General features: G+C 43.3%; 2 protein-coding genes across 4 annotated transcripts in view; both read right to left on the bottom strand.

Annotated features, from left to right (window-relative positions):
- The window catches only part of LOC127007283 (uncharacterized), a 41,077-nt gene extending 22,364 nt beyond the window's left edge, over positions 1-18,713 (bottom strand). For both annotated transcript variants that reach the window (XM_050878053.1, XM_050878054.1), the window contains exon 1: positions 13,238-18,713. In XM_050878053.1, the coding sequence (XP_050734010.1) occupies positions 13,238-13,515 (278 nt within the window). In that variant the 5' untranslated portion in view covers positions 13,516-18,713. The remainder of the gene's footprint in view (positions 1-13,237) is intronic.
- Positions 18,714-18,844: 131 nt separating this feature from the next.
- The window catches only part of LOC127007284 (uncharacterized), an 11,119-nt gene continuing 7,463 nt past the window's right edge, over positions 18,845-22,500 (bottom strand). Inside the window, exons 8-10 of one of the 2 annotated variants that reach the window (XM_050878055.1) lie at positions 22,141-22,252; positions 20,019-20,144; positions 18,845-19,771 (exon numbers count right to left, since the gene is read on the bottom strand). In XM_050878055.1, coding sequence (XP_050734012.1) covers positions 19,651-19,771; positions 20,019-20,144; positions 22,141-22,252 — 359 coding nt within the window. In that variant the 3' untranslated portion in view covers positions 18,845-19,650. Of the gene's footprint in view, positions 19,772-20,018; positions 20,145-20,978; positions 21,085-22,140; positions 22,253-22,500 lie in introns of those variants that run through there. The other variant, XM_050878056.1, reaches the window with a different exon arrangement.

Genomic DNA, 22,500 nt, shown 5'->3' with positions numbered 1-22,500 from the left:
TATATTCATCTATCTTTGTCCCTCACTCATTTCTACCCACTTTTGTTCCTCTACATTATGCTATTTACTCTAGTCTATCAATCTATCTATCTATCCTTATACAAATGTCTTTCATACTCTTCTTTCTACATAGATTTGTTTCTCTGCTAGCCACAATCTATCTATCCATCCTTATACTAATGTCTCTCATACACTTCTTCCTATTTACTTATGTTCTTCTGTTCACACTCTATCCATCTATCTTTATATCAATCTATCTATCAATCCTTATACAAATGTCTTTCACACACTTCCTCCTTCATAGATTTGTTTCTCTGCTAGCCACAATCTATCTATCCATCCTTATACTAATGTCTCTCATACAGTTCTTCCTATTTGCTTCTGTTCTTCTTTTCACACTCTATCCATCTATCTTTATATCAATCTATCTATCAATCCTTATACAAATGTCTTTCACACACTTCATAGATTTGTTTCTCTGCTAGCCACAATCTATCTATCCATCCTTATACTAAAGTCTCTCATACAGTTCTTCCTATTTACTTCTGTTCTTCTGTTCACACTCTATCCATCTATCTTTGTATATATGTCCCTTCACACACTTCTACTTCAATTTCTCCACTATTCACAGTCTTTAAATCTATGTCCTCTTACAGTTTTACCCACTTCTTCCTACGTGCTTTTGTTTTTCTGTCTTTCACAATCTTTTATACGACGTAGTCAGACGAATCACTCACTCACTCACTCAATCAGTCAATCATCACACTGACACAGTTTATCAATGTACCAGTTTCGTGCAGCCACTAAATTTGTCTTCCCATTCAGTGTGCATTTATCGCTTTTACAATGACATACTCCGAGGACGCGTGACAGCTGAGATCTTCGTGTGCTGCTAAAACCCTCATATTAGTTTAGCCTCAGCATGACACCTCTCTGTCGTGTGGTGTATAATTGACGTGTCAAGTATAGCACGGCACACACACACACACACACACACACACACACACAAGGCAGTTATGTTTAGGAGAATTTGTATTTGAATATTGATAATGTGTCATGTTAGTATTCACAGTATTTAATTTTCGTCCACATGAAGTCTCTGTCTGGTTACTTATTCATGTGTTCGTTTATTTATCTAACTTTCCAGCACATTTTATCGTTAAAGTTTTACGTAATCAGTTTATCTCTTCTTATCTTCCTCTTTTTTTTCTGACCTCATTCGTGTACATGGGTGTGACAAGAATGGAGAACCAGAGAAGGAAATATGGAAACAGGGAAGACTAGGAAACACAAGACTCCACCGCTATCACGCTTGCATCAACATAGCCTATTATCTCCCTCGCTGTTACCGATCTCTATCATCATTGCTCTGTTTGTAGTTATTATAGTATACTCGCTTTTCCTCAGCCATCCATCATCGACAAGTAATGAAACCACAACCCAGGATTAATACAGCACGAGGAAGAGGTACAGAAGGTATTTGCTCATGTTTAATTAAAGTACGGTAGGCTTTCAAGAGGGTATCAGGACACCTCACCTCCCGAAATTGACTTATCTTTCGGCCACTTCTCTTGACTCTTTTATAGGAGCAGTGAATAGCGGGCTTATTTTCATTATTGTTTCCTTTTTTTGCCCTTGAGCTGTTTCCTCTACTGTAAAAAAAAAAACACAAAAAAAACATAATATGATCAAACTACGAACAAGATCGAAGTAAATTATTTTCATCTTGACTACGACGAAAGACATCACGTTATCTTAGTGGTGCTGAGGTCAAAGTATAGACAGCAGATATGGTGTAGCCTAGTCGTGAGCAGTGTTGCCAGATCTCGTGCTCAGCCTCTAATATTTGCCGATTTCCGACTACAAAACTGTCCCTGCACCTCAATAGTTAGATTTATTTATAGTTGTCGTTGAAGTGGTTAATTACTGGTGTCTTCCTTTTGCAACAGTTGTGGGAAAACCGAAAAATACGATGCTCTGAATACGATAATCTGGGAACGCTGGTCGTGAGGAATATAATGATTCCGCCCTCACAGGACCTCCGAAGGCCACAGCTCCCGTCATCGTTCGTCGGTTGAAATGCCTCTCGTAGACGTTACTGAAGTGTTTATGGAGTGTTTTGTGATCCTCGTTATAGTTAAACATGACTTCTATATCTTCATCGGAGAAAACAGTCTTGAAAAACCGGTTAATCTTCTCTGTGGTCTTCGGAGATAGTTGTAATGGAGTCCGATATGTATGTCTCATTGATGTCATTCGGGTTTATCAATACTAATAGTTTAAAACCCGCAGATTTAGCAAAAAAGATATCCTTGCATTAATTTCAGTTTCATCCGGTATGTGAAATAAGAAAGAAAAAAAGGAAAGAAAGAGGAATTAAGGAAGAGAGAAAGGAAGCAAGGAAAAGATTGAATGACGGAAAGAAAGGAAGGAAAGGAAGGAAGGAAGGAAGGAAGGAAGGAAGGAAAGAAAGTACGCAAGAAGAAAAAGAAAGGAAGAAATAAAGGAAAATAATGGAAAATGGGAAAATGAAAGAAAATGAGAGAATGGAAAGAAAAAGGGAAACAAAGGAAGAATATAAAGAATGAGAGAGAGAGAGAGAGAGAGAGAGAGAGAGAGAGAGAGAGAGAGAGAGAGAGAGAGAGAGAAGCAAAAAAATAAGTATGATTTATCTGACAGTTTGGTGACAGTCATGATAACAGGAAGACTGCATTTATGTGTGTGTGTGTGTGTGTGTGTGTGTGTGTGTGTGCAGCCTTGTATCCACACTGCACGCACGCACGCACGCACACACCCTCACACGCACTGGTTAATATTAAATGATTGAATTTTAAACTAAAGAATAAAAAAAAAAAAATCACTGAATATTTCGCGTGTGGTCGATGCTGCAAACGTTGTCGTAAGAAAGAAAGAAAGAAAGAAAAAGGAAAATCTCTACGAATTTTTGTGTTTTTTGTCATTTTTGTTTTGTTGAGTGCTATAGTAGGCTATGTTTTTTTTTTTTTAATATCTACTGACTTATCTATCTATCTATCTATCTATCCTTAAAATATCTACTGTATCTTTATATCTATCTATCATTCTATCTATCTGTCTATCTATCTATCCTTAAAATATCTACTGTATCTCTATATCTATCTATCTATCTGTCTTTCTCTATTTATCTATCTATCGTCTATCTATCTATCCTGGAAATGTCTACTGTATCTCTATATCTATCCATCTATCTGTCTATCTAACCCATTTATCGATCTATTATCTATCTACCTGTCCTTGAAATATCTACTGCATCTATCTGTCTATCTATCAATCTATCTATCTATCGACCCTTAACATAACTACATCATCTCTGTCAATCTGTCTATCTATCTATCTATCTGGCTCGCATGTATCTATCCTTCTTGAAATATGTAATGCATCTCCCGATCTATATATTTATCATGTTCTTAAAATTGATTCGCAGTCCTTCCCCTTTTCTTTCTAACTTCAAACAAACGAAAAAAATAGTAATGGGTACAATGAGGAGCCTTACCAAGCATCGGAGAAAGGAGAAGCGTGTTACTACGGCTTACTCGAAGTGATTGGTGCTCCTTCCTTTCCTATTCACAACTTCAAAAGAACGGAAAAAAATAATGTAGTGAAAAATCTTCGCCAAACGTCTGACATATTTCCCTTCTGAGAGAGATAGAAGAAGGTAAAGACGATGATGATGATGGTGATGGTGAAGTAGAAGAAGAAGAACAAGAACAAGAAGAACAAGAAGAACAAGAACTAGAAGAAGATGATGAAGTAGAAGAAGAAGAAGAAGAAGAAGAAGAAGAAGAAGAAGAAACAAGCAGAAACAAAAGCAGAAAAAGAAGAAAAAGAAGACGATAAAGAAGACAAAGAAGAAGAAAAAGAAGGAAAAGACGAAGCAAAAAGAAAACAAAGAAGACAAGAAGAAGAAGAAGAAGAAGAAGAAGAAGAAGAAGAAGATGAAAAAGAAGAAGAAGAAGAAGAGAAACAAAAAGAAGACACAGAAGAAAAGAAGAAGAAAAGAAGAAGACAAAGAAGAAAAAAGAAGACAAAGAAAGAGAAGAAGAGAAAAAAAAAAAACGAGACTACCCAACGCCATGTCCTATCCAATTCATCACGTTGCATGCGAGGAGGGGGTTGGACATTTAATTATCCCCCTCGTGACCTTAATTGCAGGTGTGATACATGGTAAGTAGATTGGGGGATAAGCCATGATAGTAAGGAAGGGTTAAAAGGAATAGAGGGGACGGCGGAAGTGAGGGAGGGAGGGAGGGAGAAGAAATATGATAAAGAGAGAGGGGGGTGGGGGAGCGAAGGGAGGGGAAGGAAAGGAAGGAATAAAGAAAGGAAGAAGGAAGTGATGTGATAATATAGGTGTGTGGGTGCCATTTTTAATTCCTATTCTTCATTTGTTTTAATTTCATTTTTTTTAAATTCCTACTTCCGTCTTCCAACCTCTTGCACTCTTGTTCTTGTTCTTGTTCTTCTTGTTCTCTCTCTCTCTCTCTCTCTCTCTCTCTCTCTCTCTCTCTCTCTCTCTCTCTCTCTCTCTCTCTCTCTCTCTTTAATTCCTATCCTTCATTTGTTTTAATTTCCTCTTTTAATTCCTACTTCCGTCTTTTAACCCCTTGCACTCTTGTTCTTGTTCTTCTTGTTCTCTCTCTCTCTCTCTCTCTCTCTCTCTCTCTCTCTCTCTCTCTCTCTCTCCTTGACATGCAATTCTCCGAGGAACATCTGTTGTTTACGAGGCCATAGAATGCACGTGTTTTACTATCATCATCATCATCATCATCAGAGAGAGAGAGAGAGAGAGAGAGAGAGAGAGGGGGAGTTCTATATAGTAATAACAACACGAACCTTAGCACGCACGCACGAGTTAATAATACTAATAATTGTTGCGTCGTGTTTTCCGCGCTTAAAGAAAAAAGAAAATTGCTCACTCGGCGTTTACAAGGGAATTACTCTCTCTCTCTCTCTCTCTCTCTCTCTCTCTCTCTGGAGCTTGAAAACACACACACACACACACACACACACACACACACACACACACTCACCTATCCACAAGAGAAGAATAACCTGCTCCTCTTCCTCCACCCTCTGCCTGCACACTGATCCTCCTCCTCCTCCTCCTCCTCCTCCTCCTCCTCCTCTTCTTTTTTCTCCTCCTCTTCCTCCAAAACACACACTATTGAACGAATCCATGTTTTGTACAGTTAAAATTGAGCGGCTTATATTATTCACAAAGGGACCTCTCTCTCTCTCTCTCTCTCTCTCTCTCTCTCTCTCTCTCTCTCTCAACATTGACCAAACAAGTGATATTATGGCAGCCACTTAAAATAAAATTCGCCCGCTCTACTAACCGGTTGGGGCCGTCCACAAGGCCCCTCTAGGAAGCCTGCCGTTGTTGTTGTCATGACCTAAGAAAAAAAATCTATCTATCCACAGTTTTCTTTTTATTCATCTTTAAATTCAGACTCGAGAGAGAGAGAGAGAGAGAGAGAGAGAGAGAGAGAGAGAGAGAGAGAGAGAGAGAGAGAGAGAGAGAATATGAACACAACGAAATCACTGTAGCACTTCAATTATCTGTCATTCACACACACACACACACATACACATACCCCCCCCCCCACACACAAACACACACACACACACACTGCATTATTCAGAACCTCCCAATCGTAGACAAGGCAATGGAGGTAAGATGAAGGTAAGGCGCTGGGGTAACACATTGGGGTAACGTGCATGTCGTGAGCGGTGGAATAACCAGGCCACTAATAAGCTCAAACAGGAATGTGGAGTGAAGTGCATTGCTGAGTGGCTTGGCGGGGACACTGAGGGGTCGAATCTTTGGCGAGGTGAAGGAGGAAGAGGAGGAAGAGGAAGAGGACTGGCAGGCTCACTGAGGAGGAAGAGGAGGGGTGGAGTCTTAGGCGAGGTGGAGAAGGAAGAGGAGGAAGAGGAAGAGGACTAGCGGGGACAGTGAGGAGGAAGAGGGGTCGAATCTTTGGCGAGGTGGAGAAACATGGAAACTTGGAACTGGCGGGGACACTGAGGAGGAAGAGGGGTCGAATCTTTGGCGAGGTGGAGAAAGAAGAGGAGGAAGAGGAAGAGGACTGGCGGGGACACTGAGGAGGAAGAGGAGGGGTGGAGTCTTTGGCGAGGTGGAGAAGGAAGAGGAGGAAGAGGAAGAGGACTAGCGGGGACAGTGAGGAGGAAGAGGGGTCGAATCTTTGGCGAGGTGGAGAAGGAAGAGGAGGAAGAGGAAGAGGACTGGCGGGGACACCGAGGAGGAAGAGGGAAGAGGAGGAAGAGGAAGAGGATTAACGGGGAAGGGGAAGAAAAGGGGGAATACTAAGATTAGCCTACTGTGACTTCTTCCGCCGCCAGTGACAACAACGGCGCAGCGAGAAGCGTATCACACATAGCTCTTGGTCTTGGTCTTGGTTCGGGAGGTAGTTGTCCCTTTCGGTCCTAACTACAGCCTTTGCAACGGCTTATTCCCTCAGGGCCAACACCATACACCTAACCTAACCTAACCTAACCTAACCTGACCTACCCTGACCTAACCTAACCTAACCTAACCCAACCTAACCTTACCTGACCTACCCTGACCTAACCTAACCTAACCTAACCTGACCTGCCCTGACCTAACCTAACCTAACCTAGCAAATCTAACCTAACCTGACCTGCCCTGACCTAACCTAACCTAACCTAACCTGACCTAACCTAACTTAACCTAACCTAACCTAACCTGACCTGCCCTGACCTAACCTAACCTAACCTAACCTAACCTGACCTGCCCTGACCTAACCTAACCTAACCTAACCTAACCTAGCAAATCTAACCTAACCTGACCTGCCCTGACCTAATCCCCGCCATCACACTCAAAATTACGATGTGGCTGCACTCAAAGTTTTTACATCGTTATATTGATGTTTCTATAGTTTTCCGGATACTATTAGTGACTGCACTGTATTCCGAGACAAAAATACAACACATAATGTATTAGTCCCGCGCGAGATGGATACAATAGGTTCAATATTATCCGGAAAATGTATGTAAGTAGTTAATGCTGTCTTGGCTGGGTGGTAAGTCGGGGTTGGGATGAAGGGGGGCATGGAGAAGATTGACAGGGGAAGGGAAAGCATACAGTGGGATAGTGGAATGGTTAGTGGAATGTTTAGTGGAATGCTTAGTGGAATATAGGGGTGGGGTTGATGGGGACGGTAAGCTTTTGTCGTGGTGAAAGTAGAGTAGCTGAGGGTTGAGAGAGAAAGCATAATAGCAGTTAGTGGAATGGCTTGTGGAATGGTGATTGGAATGGCTAGTGGAAAGCAGGTGGTGACAAGCCGTGAAGAAAGGGACAGACAGTGAATTAAAGAGGAAGAGGGAAACTCAAGCATATAGTGGGAGAGTGGAATGATTAGTGGAATGATTAGTGGAATGCTTAGTGGAGTGCAGGAGGTGGCGTTGAAGGGGGTGACAAGCCGTGAAGAAGGGGACAAGACAGTAAGTTAAAGAGGAAAGGGGAAACCCAAGCATATAGTGGGAGAGTGGAATGATTAGTGGAATGTTTAGTGGAATGCAGGAGGTGGTGTTGAAGGGGGCGATAAGCCGTGAAGAAAGGGAAAGACAGCGAGTTAAAAAGGAAGGGGAAACTCAAGCATATAGTGGGCTAGTGGAGTGATTAGTGGAACGGGAAGTGGAATAGTTAGTGGAATGTTGGGGTTGGTGCTGGTGGGTATGTTCTGGGGGAGGGCTGAGGTCGAGGCAAGGGGGAAGGGGAGGGAAGGGGCGGGCCAGGGAAGTCGTGTTCGGGATGATCAATTATTGGCGCCGTTAAGAAAACACAGCGTGGGGCAGAAACACGAGCTGGTGGTGGTGGTGGTGGTGGTCAGCTGGAGAAGTAGTAGAGGTAATAGTTTTGAAGAGGAGGACGAGGACGAGGAAGAGGACGAAGAGGACGAAGGGGAAGAGGGCAGTGAAAACGACAACAACAACAACGACGACGAATAATGATGATACCAGACAGACAGACAGACGGACATACATACATACATACAAACAGACAGACAGACAGACGGACAGACAGACAGACGGACAGGCAGACAGACGGACAGACAGATAGACAGACAGACAGACGGACAGACAGACAGACAGACGAAGAAATAATAATGATGTTCTCGTATGAGTTTATTGGCAATATTTCAATTCCGTTTTAGAGATATCATGATACCAGACAGACACCAAGACAGACAGGCAGATAGACACAGACAAACACAGACAGACAGAGAGTGAAACAGAGACAGATATACAGACAGAAGACAACGAGGAGAGCACTACCACGCTCCACGAAGAGGAATGGAGACAAAGGAGGGAAAAAGTGATGGGAGAGAGAGAGAGAGAGAGAGAGAGAGAGAGAGAGAGAGAGAGAGAGAGAGAGAGAGAGAGAGAGAGGATGATGATGATGATTGTTGTGATGATACATTAGTGGATTAAATATACATGATAATTAAAAACGGAGACAGAGAAAAAAACAAAGGCAGGAAGGAAGGACACACACACACACACACACACACACACACACACACACACACACACACACACACACACACACACACACACACACTTCGCCACTAAGTAATTCAGAAGAGTGAGGTGGTCGGGGTAGGACACGGGGGGAAGGGGGGAGGGCGAAGAGGGGGGAAGGGGGCAGAGAGGCGGGTGGGTGAGTGCTTGTCACGCTAACCGCCACTTCCGAATCAATGGTAAGGATGGCCGCGAGTGGGAGCCGGCGGGAGAGAAGGAAGGAGAGGAGGAGGAAAGAGTAGAGGAAATAGAGGAGGAAAAGGGGTACGGTGGAGGAAGAGAAAGAGGCAGAGGATGAAACGGAGCCTCAGGAGGAAGAGGTACGCACCGTTGCCAGATTATCGTACTCAGAACATCGTATTTACCAATTACCATAAACACGTAAGCCTCGACAACGTACAGCCGAGGAGACAAGAGAATCACGGTCAGGCAGGCGGTTAGGGGTCACTTCGGCTCTACAACGTACGGAAAAGTTGTCACCTCGTCCACCATAGCGCCGCTCCGTCCTCTGCCTTGCCTGATCCCGAGTCGACCAAGAGACAGAGTAGCTGGCAGCGGTCGTGATGGTTGGTCGGTGCTGGTGGACGCTTTACGAGGACCGCTGATGCTAGGCTATATAGAAAGAGGAAGAGGATGTAACAGGAGGAAGAGAGAGATAGGGGAGAAAACAGATTAGAGAGGGAAGGAAGACGAGAAAGGGAGGAGGATATACATAGGAATACATAGGATACAGAGGAATACATAAAATACATAGGAATACGTAACAAGAGGAAGAGAGAGAGGACGAAACAGAAGAGAGAGGGAAGGAAGACGAGTAAGAGAAGAGAGAGAGAGAGAGAGAGAGAGAGAGAGAGAGAGAGAGAGAGAGAGAGAGAGAGAGAGAGAGGCAAACACATTGACCCGAAATTCTTGAGTGCGTGATGAAGGGCGTCTATTAGGCTATTATAAGAGCTTGATGTTCTGAAGGTCACCGGGGTGCAGTGTTTAGGGAAGTCTTGGGAAGGGAAGTGAAAGGCGAAAGAAAGAGTAAAGAAGAGGAGGAGTGAAAGAAGGAAAGAGAGAAAGAAGGAAGGAAAGAAAGAAAATAGGAGAAAAAAAGTAAAGAAGAGGAGGAATGAAAGAGAGGGAAAGAGAGAAAGAAGGAAGGAAAGAAAGAAAATAGGAGGGAAAGGGAAATAAAAAAGGAAAATAAATAAGGAAAGAAAGAAATGAGTAAATATAAAAGGAAGGAAATAAAGAAAAGGAAAAAAGAAACAATGAAAAATAGCAGACAGACAGATAGGTAGACAAACAGACAGACAGACAGACAGACAAACAAAAGGACACAAACACAAAATGACAAAATCAGACCAAAGAAAAGAAAAAAAAAAAGGGAAGTGGGAACACGAAAGAAATAAAAATGAAAGAAAAAAGAAAAAAATATATAAATGAGTGTAGACAGACATACAGATAGACAGATGAAAATATATAAATGAGTGTAGACAGACATACAGATAGACAGATGAAAATATTAAAAGGACGAGAGATAACAAACAAACAAAGAAGGGAGATTGACGACGCCTAAATCTCAGTGCCGGAAGAAAAAAAAAAAAAAAGGGCCGAATTAGTGATGACCCGAATTTGACACACACACACACACACACACACACACACACACACGGACTCTGCAACTCACTTAAACAGTACAAAGAACACAAATAAACCACTTAAGAGCGTATGTTGACGGAATACTTAACTGGAGATTCGCGGAAAAAGGCATTGTGTGTGTGTGTGTGTGTGTGTGTGTGTGTGTGTGTGTAAAGCAGGTTAGGGCAGGCAAGACCGAAGAGTATCATGAAGTCTTTATTGGTGATTGGAGACATAAAGATAAGAGGTGGTAGAAGGATCTGTAAGAAAATGAGTGCGGATGTAAAGATACTGAAGATAACGTACAGTATTATATAGCGTGCAAATGGAGAGGGATATGCAGAATCGTCGCTGTTATGAAACTGTAAGAAGCTGCTGTTGTGTGTTGTCCCGTGATATTTCATTACTACTCACGAGGTTACAGTTCAGTGTCTACAGTATATATAGTTTCTCTTCGATCACGCTTTCTAAATAGTTCGATAATAATTTCATGATTAACACCAATAATAAGACCTATCAATCCTTACTCAATGAATCTTCCCCGATCAATCCATTAACAAGTGACTATAGGTTGATTATGGTGAATGGTGATGTTGGAAGAAAGGAGGAAAAGGTGATGGTGATGGTGCTGGATGGTGGTGAAGGATGGTGATGATGGGAGATACTAATACCACCACACTATATAATACCCGTGCCCGAAGCTCACTGGGTTTGACTTGTAATATGGCCGATGCCCTTTTCTTTCTCCACTCATTCTTCGTAGGGGGAGGGGGAAAGGTAGGGAAGGGGAAGGTCAAGAAGGAAAAGGGGAGGAGGGAGGATACAAGAAAGGGGTAAAGGTAGGGAAAGAAAGGGGAGAAGGGGTGACGATAGGGATGGGAGTTGGGGAAGGGAGTGGGGAGGTAGGAGAGAGAGGAGGGGCCCCTACCTTCTCTCTGCCTTTGGTCTCTTTCCTTCCTATCTTCTTATTTTACCTTTCATTTACCTTTCACACTACCCTTATTTTCTTTCTCCCTCTTTTCTTCTTCTGTTCCTCCTTCCCCCTTCTTATTCTCCCTTTCCATTTCGTTGGGGTTGAATCTGGAGGGTTTTCAAACTACCCAACTTTGGCAACACTGAAAAAAAGTCACTGATTGCGCGCGAAATGGCAGTGGCGGGAAGGCAAGTGCAGATGATAGGTGTCGTGTGTGGCTGGGATCAAATTTCGCTCATTACAGTGCACCTCTTGAAGTAACGCCCGACCAAGGTGAGAACAACGACTCGTGCACATCTCTATAACCGTGAGACCGTTCAATAGGCCATACAGTAATAGAGGTAGTGTGAATTGAGTTTTTATTTTTATTTTTTATTTTGATGCAGTGGAGTGAGGGCGGGGTCAAACTCTTCAAATGGTAGTTGTGGAGGCTATGCTCGATGTCTTTGTTGTACTGTAGTTATGTTCCAGACACCGTCAAGTGGTTTGTGTTTTGTCATCATACGAAGCGAGGCGAAATCCTATTGTGGTTAGCCTACTTTAGTCTGACTCTGCTATGAAAGGTCGTTTGAGGGGGGCCCGCACGGGGGTATTTGTATTTCCTCAACAGTGCTGCCAAACCTACCCTTGAAGATGGAAATATGGTCTATTAACATATTCTAAAAAAATACTTGTTCACTGTAAATAGTTTTTTTCTCGACTGTGGAGCACACGAGAGCAAGTCGGGGTAGCTGCCATTGCGGGTGGAGGTGAAGGAGGAAGTCTAGAGGCCGATTTGCTTCCTTTTTGGCCCTTGGAAATAGTCGATGTGACAAGTGGAAGCGTCTGAGAATACCGACATGTTTTCAACACACACACACACACACACACACACACACACACAAGAAAAAGAAACCACGGTGTTCCTTCAAATAGGCCACTAAACGGCAGTAGCCCACGAACTGTCAGAAGGGCTTTAATTAAATGGGACGTGAGTGTATTGCCTTATCTGATCATAAAACGGGGTCCCAGAAGGAAAGGATTGACGACCACAAAGGACGAACACTACCTTGGTACAGTATTGCAAACGCGGACAAACAACGGGCTGTTCCTGCGCGTGGCCCGACATGTGTTTAGCCTTCTCACCAGCAAGGGACGATCGTCACAGCGAGGGCCAATAACGTGTAACTTTTAATTTCATCGTAGTGACCTTCATACTTCTCTCTAGCCCAGTTTCATTTGTAAGCATTACTTTGGCGACCCATCAGCAAGCCTCTTAAACAGTTAAGAGATATAATATACGTACCACGTGTCGTCTGGTAGTATTTATTTTTCTGTTATTGAAGTGGCAACTCTTGTAGTATTCCAGCTGGACCCAGTACTGTGGCGCCACCTGTACTTAGGTGACCGTACTTTACCGTGTCTTGAGTTATCGATGAATTAATGGTGCATATTAATTTCATATGAGCAGGAAAGGAAGACCGGAAGTTCTTAGTTGCGCCACAATACCACTGAACCACACCACCTCCACATCAAAACCGAAAAACATCAGAAATAATTATTTTTACAAAGTAGGGACCCTAAAACAATAGGATCCCTATGTGAAACGGCTTTCCCAACATCCTTCACCTCTGTCCTGCTACGGCAAAGGCTACAATTCATCTCCACCTGGCGGCTTTCTATCTCGGGCCCACAGTTCTTGGGTTGCCACTGTCGCTCTGACTGTCCATCGGTTACCTAGCTGTTTTATGCATGATGATAAGACGCTCGAAAGTTCACTTCCTATTTCCGATCGTCATTAGAATCTTCAAACTTAGTCTGCTCCTTAATTCATGATATTCGCTTCGTATCTTTCAAACACAACACAAAGAAGCATCCAATTTCCTTATTGGCCATGGGAGGTACTGTAGTCAGAACGCTGCTACACGGAACTTCTATGGGCATTAGATTAAGACCACATTAAAGAGATGAGTTTGTATCATCCAACCGCACTCCCCCCCCCCCCCACACACACACACACACACTTAGAACTCGCGCAAGGCATATATGACGCACCTTTGTCCGTTGGCCTTGGAGGTCCTGTAGTCAGACCGCTGCTCCACGGAACACATGTAACGCAAGCAGTCTGCCCAGTAGGAATCTGCCGCTGGGGACACCAGTAGGCTGAAGCAGCCGGCCCAGGCGCCCCGCTGGTAGCCCCCGTGTGGCCGTGTGCTGGTGGCTGCTGGGTGCTCGAGGCGGGTGGGGCGGCGCTGTAACTTGTTCATGACGCGGGGGCGGAACAGCGTGCCCTCGCTCCGCGCCCGCCCATCCCCCGTGGAGGGCGTGAACATGGTGGCGGTGAAGGTGACGGAGACTTTCTAGTCTCGCTTGGTTGTGTCAGTCTTGTTACATCGTATACATCTCTCTTTACCTCCCTTCATTTTCAGGACCATGTTCTCCTTTTTACTACCATTTCATCGCTAACAAGTATACTTATCTTCCTTTTATATATATTTTATATTTGTACATTTAACTTCTCACTTCAGGTGGTAAACAAGATGTAGATGAAAGTCACGCCAGATTGTTTTCTCTCACAGTAAACTTATCCCCTCCATTGATTTTGGCTTTTATACAAGAACGTGAGAAGGAGGTTTCATTATAACTTACTCTTTTCTCTTTTAAGTATATTGAGGTCCAAGTATCTGTGCAACAAATAAAGTTAATGAGAGAGGAGGAGGAGAATGAAAACTTGCGTCATCCGTTATCATGTCTGTGGGCCGCTAGCTCTAGTTTAAACTTCATGGGGCGACCTCCATTGCCACAGACTCGCCGTGCTTGCCTTCGTTAGCTTAACAGACATCTCGAGGAAGGATTGCCACGCCGTCGTCAGGAACGGTTTTCGTGTATGGATCCATGTATGTATAGGTTCTACTATATTGATTTTTCACGATCACAGACTATGTAATTCATGTTCTCAGGCGTAGGAGAGGTAATATATAAGAATCAAGATAGTCAGGTCTGTAATGATTCCTAATTGGTTATTGTCAGGTTCTTGGGCGGCGTAACATTCACATCACAAACAAATCACCCTGTTTTTTTATTTTTATTTTTTTTACAGGATCAGGAAAAGTCTCGTCACTACTGATTCCTTGTTAGTCATCGATAAGTATATACCTAAAGAGTGACGGGCTCATAGTTTCCCTGAACATACGATAACACACTAAAATACGTACTCGTTGATACTGTTGTCTTTAGGGTCACTGTCTGTCTAATTTTTCAGCGTATTTTCCATTGTAATTTTTCATGTCACTTTTCATCGTAACTCTTCTATGTAACTTTTCAGCCTCACTTTTCAACGTAACTTTTGAGCGTAACACCTCAGCGTAAATTTTCATTGGAACCTTTCATAGCAACTTTTCAACGTATAACTTTTCAGCTTTTTCATCATCACTTTTGATAGTAAATTTTCAGTGGAACTTCTCAGCGAAAATTTTCAATGGAACTTTTCTGGGTAATTTTTCAGCGGAACTTTTTAGCGTAGGTTTTCAGTGTACTTTCTCATCGTAACTTTGGAGCGTAACTTTTCATCGTAACTCTTTAGCTAAAATTTTCAGTGTAACTTCTCAGCGTAACTTTAACACTGCCGAAGACTTAATTTACTGCTTCCTCTGCTACTGAACGTCTGAAACTCACCGCGTTGTTTGTAGGTTCCCGCCACCTCATATTTTCACTGTTTTAAATGCACGTTTGTCTGTCCCTGTCAGTCCCTTCTCCAAGCAGCATGTATCGTTGGTCTTGATTAATGAGCGGCAGAACTTAATTGAACAGCTTACAACGACCTTGCCTTGTCACATAAAGGTCAAAGGTCAATGCGTGAAAATTCCTCCGTGTAGCTTATTGTCAGACGCTTCGGGGTCTCATTATACGGCAATTTTCTAAGACCACAGATAAAGTAGACAAGCTCCATGGGGTGTTTTTACGCGTTCATGGTGCAAAGATCTTTATCACTTGAGGCCATAAAACCATCCACGACAATCCCCTTACCCTGCACAAGAGCCTTTTCAAGCAGGTGTATTTACGGCTAAAGTGTTTGTGAAGGTCTTAGTAACAAATCAATCTCTGTCTGAGCACCGTGGGAAGTTTATGCGTCATGTTCACTCGCTATTCTCCTCCATTAGTATTCCCCGTTGTTTTTCCCCTTCACTCTGTCCGTCTCTCCATTACCTCCACAATTCATGTCTCCTGTAATTATCAACTTGCAGACACTTGTTGTATGCGTCAGACGAGTGTAGCCTTTGTTGAGCAAGCCGCGGGGGTGTGAACAAAACAACACTGTATCGGATCAGGTGAGGTATTGATATATGGATCCGCCTTTGCTTCGGCTCCCAAAGTGTTGCTGACTACAGTGTGGTGACTGGTTGTAATGAAAAATGTGGTTCTTGTATGACTTTCAATAATTATATATAAGCACTGTTTCTTATCCACGTTTTTATGTTCGTTCGGTTTAGTTTGTGTTTTGTTTCCGAAGTCGAGTCGCGGAGGAGGTGGTACAGAAGAGAGACAAAGGAGCTAGCATGGTTTCCTTCGTGTGTTTTTCCTTTCTGCGCGTTGAGTGATCCGTCGCGCCTCCATTGTGTTTGTCCCCGTTTTATTGAACACATGTATGCTCGCCTAGAGTTAGTCTCATTTCCGTTGCTTCCCTGATCCAACAGCAGACACCTCTTGGCTCCATTGTTTTCTTCAGTGGTTCTGATACGTGCCAAAAATTAGTCTGTGAAGCGAAATTTTAGTCACAGCACACAAGACAACATAAGTCTCGATTCTGTTACTTCTTGACGAACAGCGAAAAAGTCGTGATTTCATTGCATTCTTAATGATTAACTGAACACCAAGAGTCAGATGGTGTACGATACGATCTGACAGACACAAGACACCCCTACAGTTATATCCTTATTTTTCCGTATAGAAGAGCAGGCAAGGCTCAGCTCCATAGTATCTCTACTGACTCACCTCATGCATGTGTTGTTTCTGTGGGTCAAGGGACATAGATAGACGCGAGACACCTTTGAAGCACAGTTCACTCTAGCCACTTTCTCTACACAACAGAGGAGGCATCCATCGTGGTCGCAACGCATCAGTAGGTCACTGACTCCACTTTACTGTCGAGCGACGAGTTCCTGCACACACGTTTTCTTTCCTCACTTGACAGCGTCGGTCAGTGATAAACATGTATTAAGTTTTCAAGTATTTTTTGTGGATATTTCTTCACTTTCGCTACTTCAGCCATTATACAACATTGACTGCATCACTTTAGTGATAATAAACCCGCGTCTTTGGGTGCCGTGTGACGCAACATCAACAGTCAACGGTAATTTTGGATTTATCGCCACCACACTATTTCCTAAGTATTAGTAAATGCTTTACTTTTCCATGCAACCAGACTCAACGCAAGTCAGCTGGTTCAGCGATTTGCCTGCCTCAGTTCTAATGCTCATGGGTTTCGCTAGACACCACAAATGGTCAGCCAATGAGTTTATCGCTCAACTTGAATGAGCAGCAAGGGTGGCGGTAAGACGGGGGCTCCGTGCATGAGTGGCGGCAGGCGGCGGCGGTGTGGGAGGGCGCGGGGCAGTTTGCATGCCGTGCGTTGTGGTGGTGGTGGTGGCGGCGGAGGTGGCGTGACTGTGCGTTGCTTCGTCGCCACCGGACTGGCATGTCTGACTGACGGGAAGGTGTGTGTGTGTGTGTGTGTGTGTGTGTGTGTGTGTGCTCTGCCTTACTGGCCTCTTCCTCCGTCTTTGCCTCCCGTTTTTTCTTACACGGCAAACAGTGAAGCTTCCTCGTGTATAAATATCGAGACTGTTGCTCCCACAAAGTGAAAAGTATAGAGTGGCCAAAAGAGAGGTCTATTTTGGATGGAGAGGTGTCTTGATACACTCTTCTTGAAAGAGATCAAGTCATAGGGAGGAGGAAATATAGACGAAGGAAGGCTGTTCCAGAGTTTACCAGTGAAGGGGATGAAAGAATGGAGATGCTGGTTAACTCTTGCATTAAGGGTTTAGACAGTATAGGGATGAGCTTGAATAGAAAGTCGTGTGCAGTGAGGCCGCGGGAGGGGAGGAGGCATGCAGTTAGCAAGTACGAAGAGCAGTCAGCATGAAAATGTCGATTGAAGATAGAAAGAGATGCAACATGGCGGCGGAATTTGAGGTAAAAGACTCCGTATGTGAAGGGGAGCTGATGAGACGAAGAGGCTTAGACTCCACTCTGTCCAAGAAATCTGTGTGAGTGGAGCCTCCCCACACGTGAGATGCATACTCCATACGAGGGCGGACAAGGCACTTATACATGGAAAGCATCTGTGCCGGGGAGAAGAACTGGCGGAGACGATACAGAACACCCAACCCCAAGGAAGCTGATTAAGTAAGAGAGATGTGAAGTTTCCAGTTGAGATTTTGAGCCAAGGATGTTTAGTGTAGAAGAAGGTGACAGTTGATTTGTCGAAGAATAGGAGATAGGTGTATGGAGGATTGTGTCGAGTTGATGGGTGGAGAAATTGGGTTTTTGAGGCATTGAAGGACACAAGGTTCCTTTTACCCCATTCGGAAATGTTAGTAAGGTCTGAGGTTAAGCGTTCTGCAGCTTCCAGTCTGGAGTCTTGTAGTTCCTGTTGAGAGGGTCTTCTGTTGAAAGAAGTTGAATAATGCAGAGTGGAGTCGTCAGCGTTTGAGTGGATAGGACAGTTTGTTATGGAAAGATCATTTATGAATAACAGGAAGAAAATGAGTGATAGGACAGAGCCCTGTGGAACACCACTGTTGATAGGTTTAGGGGAAGAACAGTGACCGTCTACTATGGCAGAGATAGAACGGCCGGAAAGGAAACTGGAAATAAAGGAACAGAGAGAAGGATAGAATCCGTATGAGGGCAGTTTAGAAAGCAAAGAGTTGGACTAGACTATCGAAAGCTTTCGATATGTCTAGTGCAACTGAGAAAATTTCACCGAAACGGCTAAGAGAGGATGACCAAGAGTCAGTTAAGAGAACAAGAAGATTGCAAGTTGAACGCCCCTTGCGGAACCCATACTGGCGATTAGATAGAAGATCAGAAGTGGAAAGGGGCTTTGGAATCTTCCGGTTAAGGATTGATTCAAAATCTTGAGATAGACAGGAAAATAAAGCTATAGGGCGGTAGTTTGAGAGATTGCAATGGTCACCCTTCTTATAGGCACAGGCTGTATGAAGGCGTACTTCCAGCAGGAAGGAAAGGTAGATGTTGAGAGGCAGAGGCGAAAGAGTTTGACCAGGCAGGGTGTCAGTACGGAAGCACAGTTTTTAAGGAAAGACTTAAGTATCTAATGCAGCCAATGTCAACAAGATGAGAAAACAATTAGAACAAGCAAATGAACTGAAGTTTGAGTCCATGGTTGCACTGCACACATTCTAAATATTTTGACTCATGATTTGGAAATTTGTAATATGAAAGAACATGTGGTTCATGTTGTAAAATACATTTGAAACCATCACTCTGCCTCAGCAAGATACCGTCAGAAAGGCGGCCAGTGCCTTGTTCTGCTCCAGGACACTTGACGGACCATGTGTAGTGACAAGATATATATAATGAACTAAACAGCTCATGAAAATTTGTGAAGTTGATGATAGGGAAGATATTGATATCAAATTTAGTGTTCTCTTTGTTTATTTTTTTCCGTTCTTTATTGTTGCCCTGCAATAAAATCAAGATTTATATCAATGACATTTAAAAAAAATCATGTAATTTAAATCTATTTAAATCTGATTTTTTTTTTAATAATTTGATTTAAATCACTGATTTTAATCAAACAACCCTGAAATGAGCAGATCAGCCGAGGAGCAGATCAACCTGTATTTTTTTACAATCTTTTTACTTCATTACCCTAACCAGAATCATTGGCTGCACAAGGCATAAGTGCAACTGAGACACTTCGAGAAGATCGTTATGTGGAAAGGAGCGTCGAGAATGTTCCCATAGGACAGTTTACCACTGAAACGTGCGCTGTGCCTGCTCATCCTGAATACATGGAAAACTACAATAAAATGAGAAATCAAGTGTAAGGAAGAGTGGTTGAGTACAGTGTGTTCCGTACATAATGATATTAAGTTAAGGTATGAGTATAAATAATTACATTTCAGACTTGCAATTGGAAGTTTGTAACCAGCAGAACATTTTTCATTCGTTTTACTGCCTAGTGGCAGGGAGACTTGCTTGTCAAAAAGAAGTAACTCTTTTTTTTAGGTATTAGGTTACATACAGTTGTAATGGAATCAATACTTAACTTCAGCAATGATTAAGTTTCTTTTACCACTGTGTAATTATGCATAATTATAAGTAACTACTTGATTAAATCAGCTTTTACATTACATTGTCAACCGTTGGAAAACATTAATCAAAGAAAGGAAGTAAGCAGTGTCGTGTTGCGTCAGCGTCAACAGCGTAGCAGTTCCTTTCTAATTGTTGTCGGCCTTCTGTTTGTCGGAGGACCCAGTGAAGACGCACAGCGGGCTGAAGGTTTCCTCACACGCCTCGTCGGACCAGAAGTAGTAGTTCTCGTAGGTCATTGCTGCACACCTGCAAGTGATTAGTGGGTCAAGCATCTCAAAATGACAAACCTTCCTGTTGCGTTATATCAATGAATATATCAATAAGGTCATGCGCCTTGGGGTACGTTGCCTCGCCTATCCTGCGATGCCATCCCTGCATGGGGATCCCTGTGTACTACTAGTCTGCATTTACGCCCCCTTCCCATCTAAATCCGCCTTAGTATGATTCATCTACTTGCTCAAGCAACAATTTTGTGACCTCAGGAGTGACTCACAAGCCAGGAGACCTCTCCTTAGGGGACAACACAGTGCGATAACAGGGTGCGCCGGGCTGAGAGGCGGGCGGGTCCGAGAATGGGTCGATGTGTGGCGGGGCGCGGGGAACACACAAGTCTTCTTGTCTGGAAAGAGGAGCATCACTATTCTTTTGTACCTTTTGATTAATTCAGAGTAGAGTCAAGATCAGCTTAGGGGTAAATAGAACAGTTGGTTCTGGAAAAATCATTAACGAAACACAGAGTGGGAGTTAGAATAGAGTCCTACAAAACACCACGGCTGATAAGTTTTGGTGTAAAACAGTTAGAAAATAAAGATCACCTTGCGGAATCCTTACTGTTGATCAGAGAGGTTGAAAGTTGATACTTAAGAACTTTCCTGTTAAGAATTGTTTCAAAAGCTTTCGAAAGACTTTATGATAGACACTAAGAAGGAACATAATAGATAATATTGTCAGTAGCCCCAGATACGTGTGTTTCATTTAGGAAAGGAGGGTGAGGTTTAATTAAGAGAATGAGAGATGGTGTTCCACAGAATGAAAATTAGAGCGAAGACCGCGAATGTTACATAAGTTGATGAGGAGAAAGTTGAAAGAACTATCTAAAAACTTCTTGGGTCGTTGCAAGAGAAATAGGGTCTGACCTGGAGACATTTCTGATCCCCACCCCAGGTAGGGATTCACAAATGGGTCGTAGAGAGCTCGTGATGAAGTTTGATAAATTTTTGATGAAATGGTGTGTGTCGCCTGTGAGGAAATTGGTGTAGAGAGTAAGAAAATTTATCTTTAGAGAGCATGCTGAACTACTCTCTGATTCTAACAGATAATAGGAAAACGGAGAGTAAGGATACGGGAAGGTCTTTGATAGGCTTGCAGCAACCTCTCGTATATAGGTGTTTACCTCACAGGTGAAGGCCGTAACAGGACTGCTCAGGTTGAAGGAGACCTCTGCCTCACCGCCAACAGTCACCTGGGTAAAGGCTCCACACCGTCCCTTGAGAGGAGGAGTGCCATCCTAGACTAGAGTAATTATGCAGGGCTCGATCATAGCCCGTTCAGCCATCGAGCTGCAGAACATAAAATAACAACAAGCTTTTGACAAACAGTCTGAGCCTCAGCCACATAAAATTGCTGTTTGTTTTTTCTTTTGTGAACTTTAAACTACAATATTTTTTTATAGTTATCGATGCATTGATGCCGCTGATGACGACGATTATAAGAACATAAGAATATAAGAACGCAAGGAGTCTGCAAGAGGCCGGTTGGCCTATACAAAGCAGCTCCTGTTATCCTAACCTCACCTTATCTCACTATCCATGAATTTATCCAACCTCTTATTGGATGTATCAATGGTATTGGCACCCACAACATGACTGTCAGGCCTGTTCCATTCATCCACCACTATTTGTGAACCAATTTTTGCCGAGGAAGAGGAAGGGGATTAAGAGGTTTAGAAGATGATTAAAAGGAAGAGAAAGCGATTAAGAGGTTTAGAAGAGGATTAAAAGGAAAAGGAGGAGTATTAATAGGTTTAGAAAAGGATTAAGAGGAAAAGAATGAGGAATAAGTTTCGAAGAGGATTAAGAGGAAAGGGATTGAAAGCTATAAAAGAGGATAAAAAGGAAGAGGTGGAGTTTTTTTTTTTACATCGCCTGTAGCGCCGGTAGGCTTTCTTCAGGGGCCTGGAGGCCGGCCCAAGCCCGTCTTGGCGCTAGCAATTTTTTTTATAGTGGCGCCAGTTATGCTTGGCTCATGCTGCCCCCCGGAACTCATTCTTGATTCGTTTGGACGGTTTCTTCTAGAGTCCGGGTTGATGGGTGGTCTTCTGGACAGCATGTGGGTAGTCTTAGGCCACTCGGCGGTGACTGAAAAATCCCAGGTGGTAGCGTGGGGATTCAAACCGACGTTGTCCATGGTGCGGTGAATGCGGGGTCCGCACGCTAACCATTCAGCCACCGCCTACCCATTAAGATGTTTAGAAGATGATTATGAGGAAAAGGAAGAGGATTAAGAGGATTAAGAAGAGGAGGCTTCTGTCATACCGTGGTATATCCACGGGTTCCGCTAGTAATAATAATAACAAAACAAGAGTGAGGAGAACGATCTGCCAAGGCAAGACTTACTTCAGTGTCCAGTAGGGAGCGCCAAGGGGCATGACAGAGTCATCCGTCGTCCACGACCAGGCGTTGGTGTCGAGGTCAAAACGTCCGCCAATCCAGTAGTTGGAGGTGAACTCTGTAAGAGCGAGGAAGTGTTCACTACCGCCGTGGTGTTTTTATTTTTTACGGTTAAGGAGGTCTCAATGAAATATATACAAAACATCCCGCTATAGTGCAGTACCCACAAAGAGAATAGTAGAAGTATTCCAAAGAGATGATCGGAGTTTGGTACACCCTTCTGACACCTCGAGTCGTGGGAATGAGGATATACAGAACGAGGAAGGCTTTTCCTGAGTTTACCAACAAATGGGATGAAAGAATATA

Source organism: Eriocheir sinensis, chromosome 35 (assembly GCF_024679095.1).
Source record: "Eriocheir sinensis breed Jianghai 21 chromosome 35, ASM2467909v1, whole genome shotgun sequence".
Classification (NCBI taxonomy): Eukaryota; Metazoa; Arthropoda; class Malacostraca; order Decapoda; family Varunidae; genus Eriocheir; species Eriocheir sinensis.
Note: the sequence above shows the minus strand (reverse complement) of the source record. Positions and strands in the feature narration are given on the sequence as shown.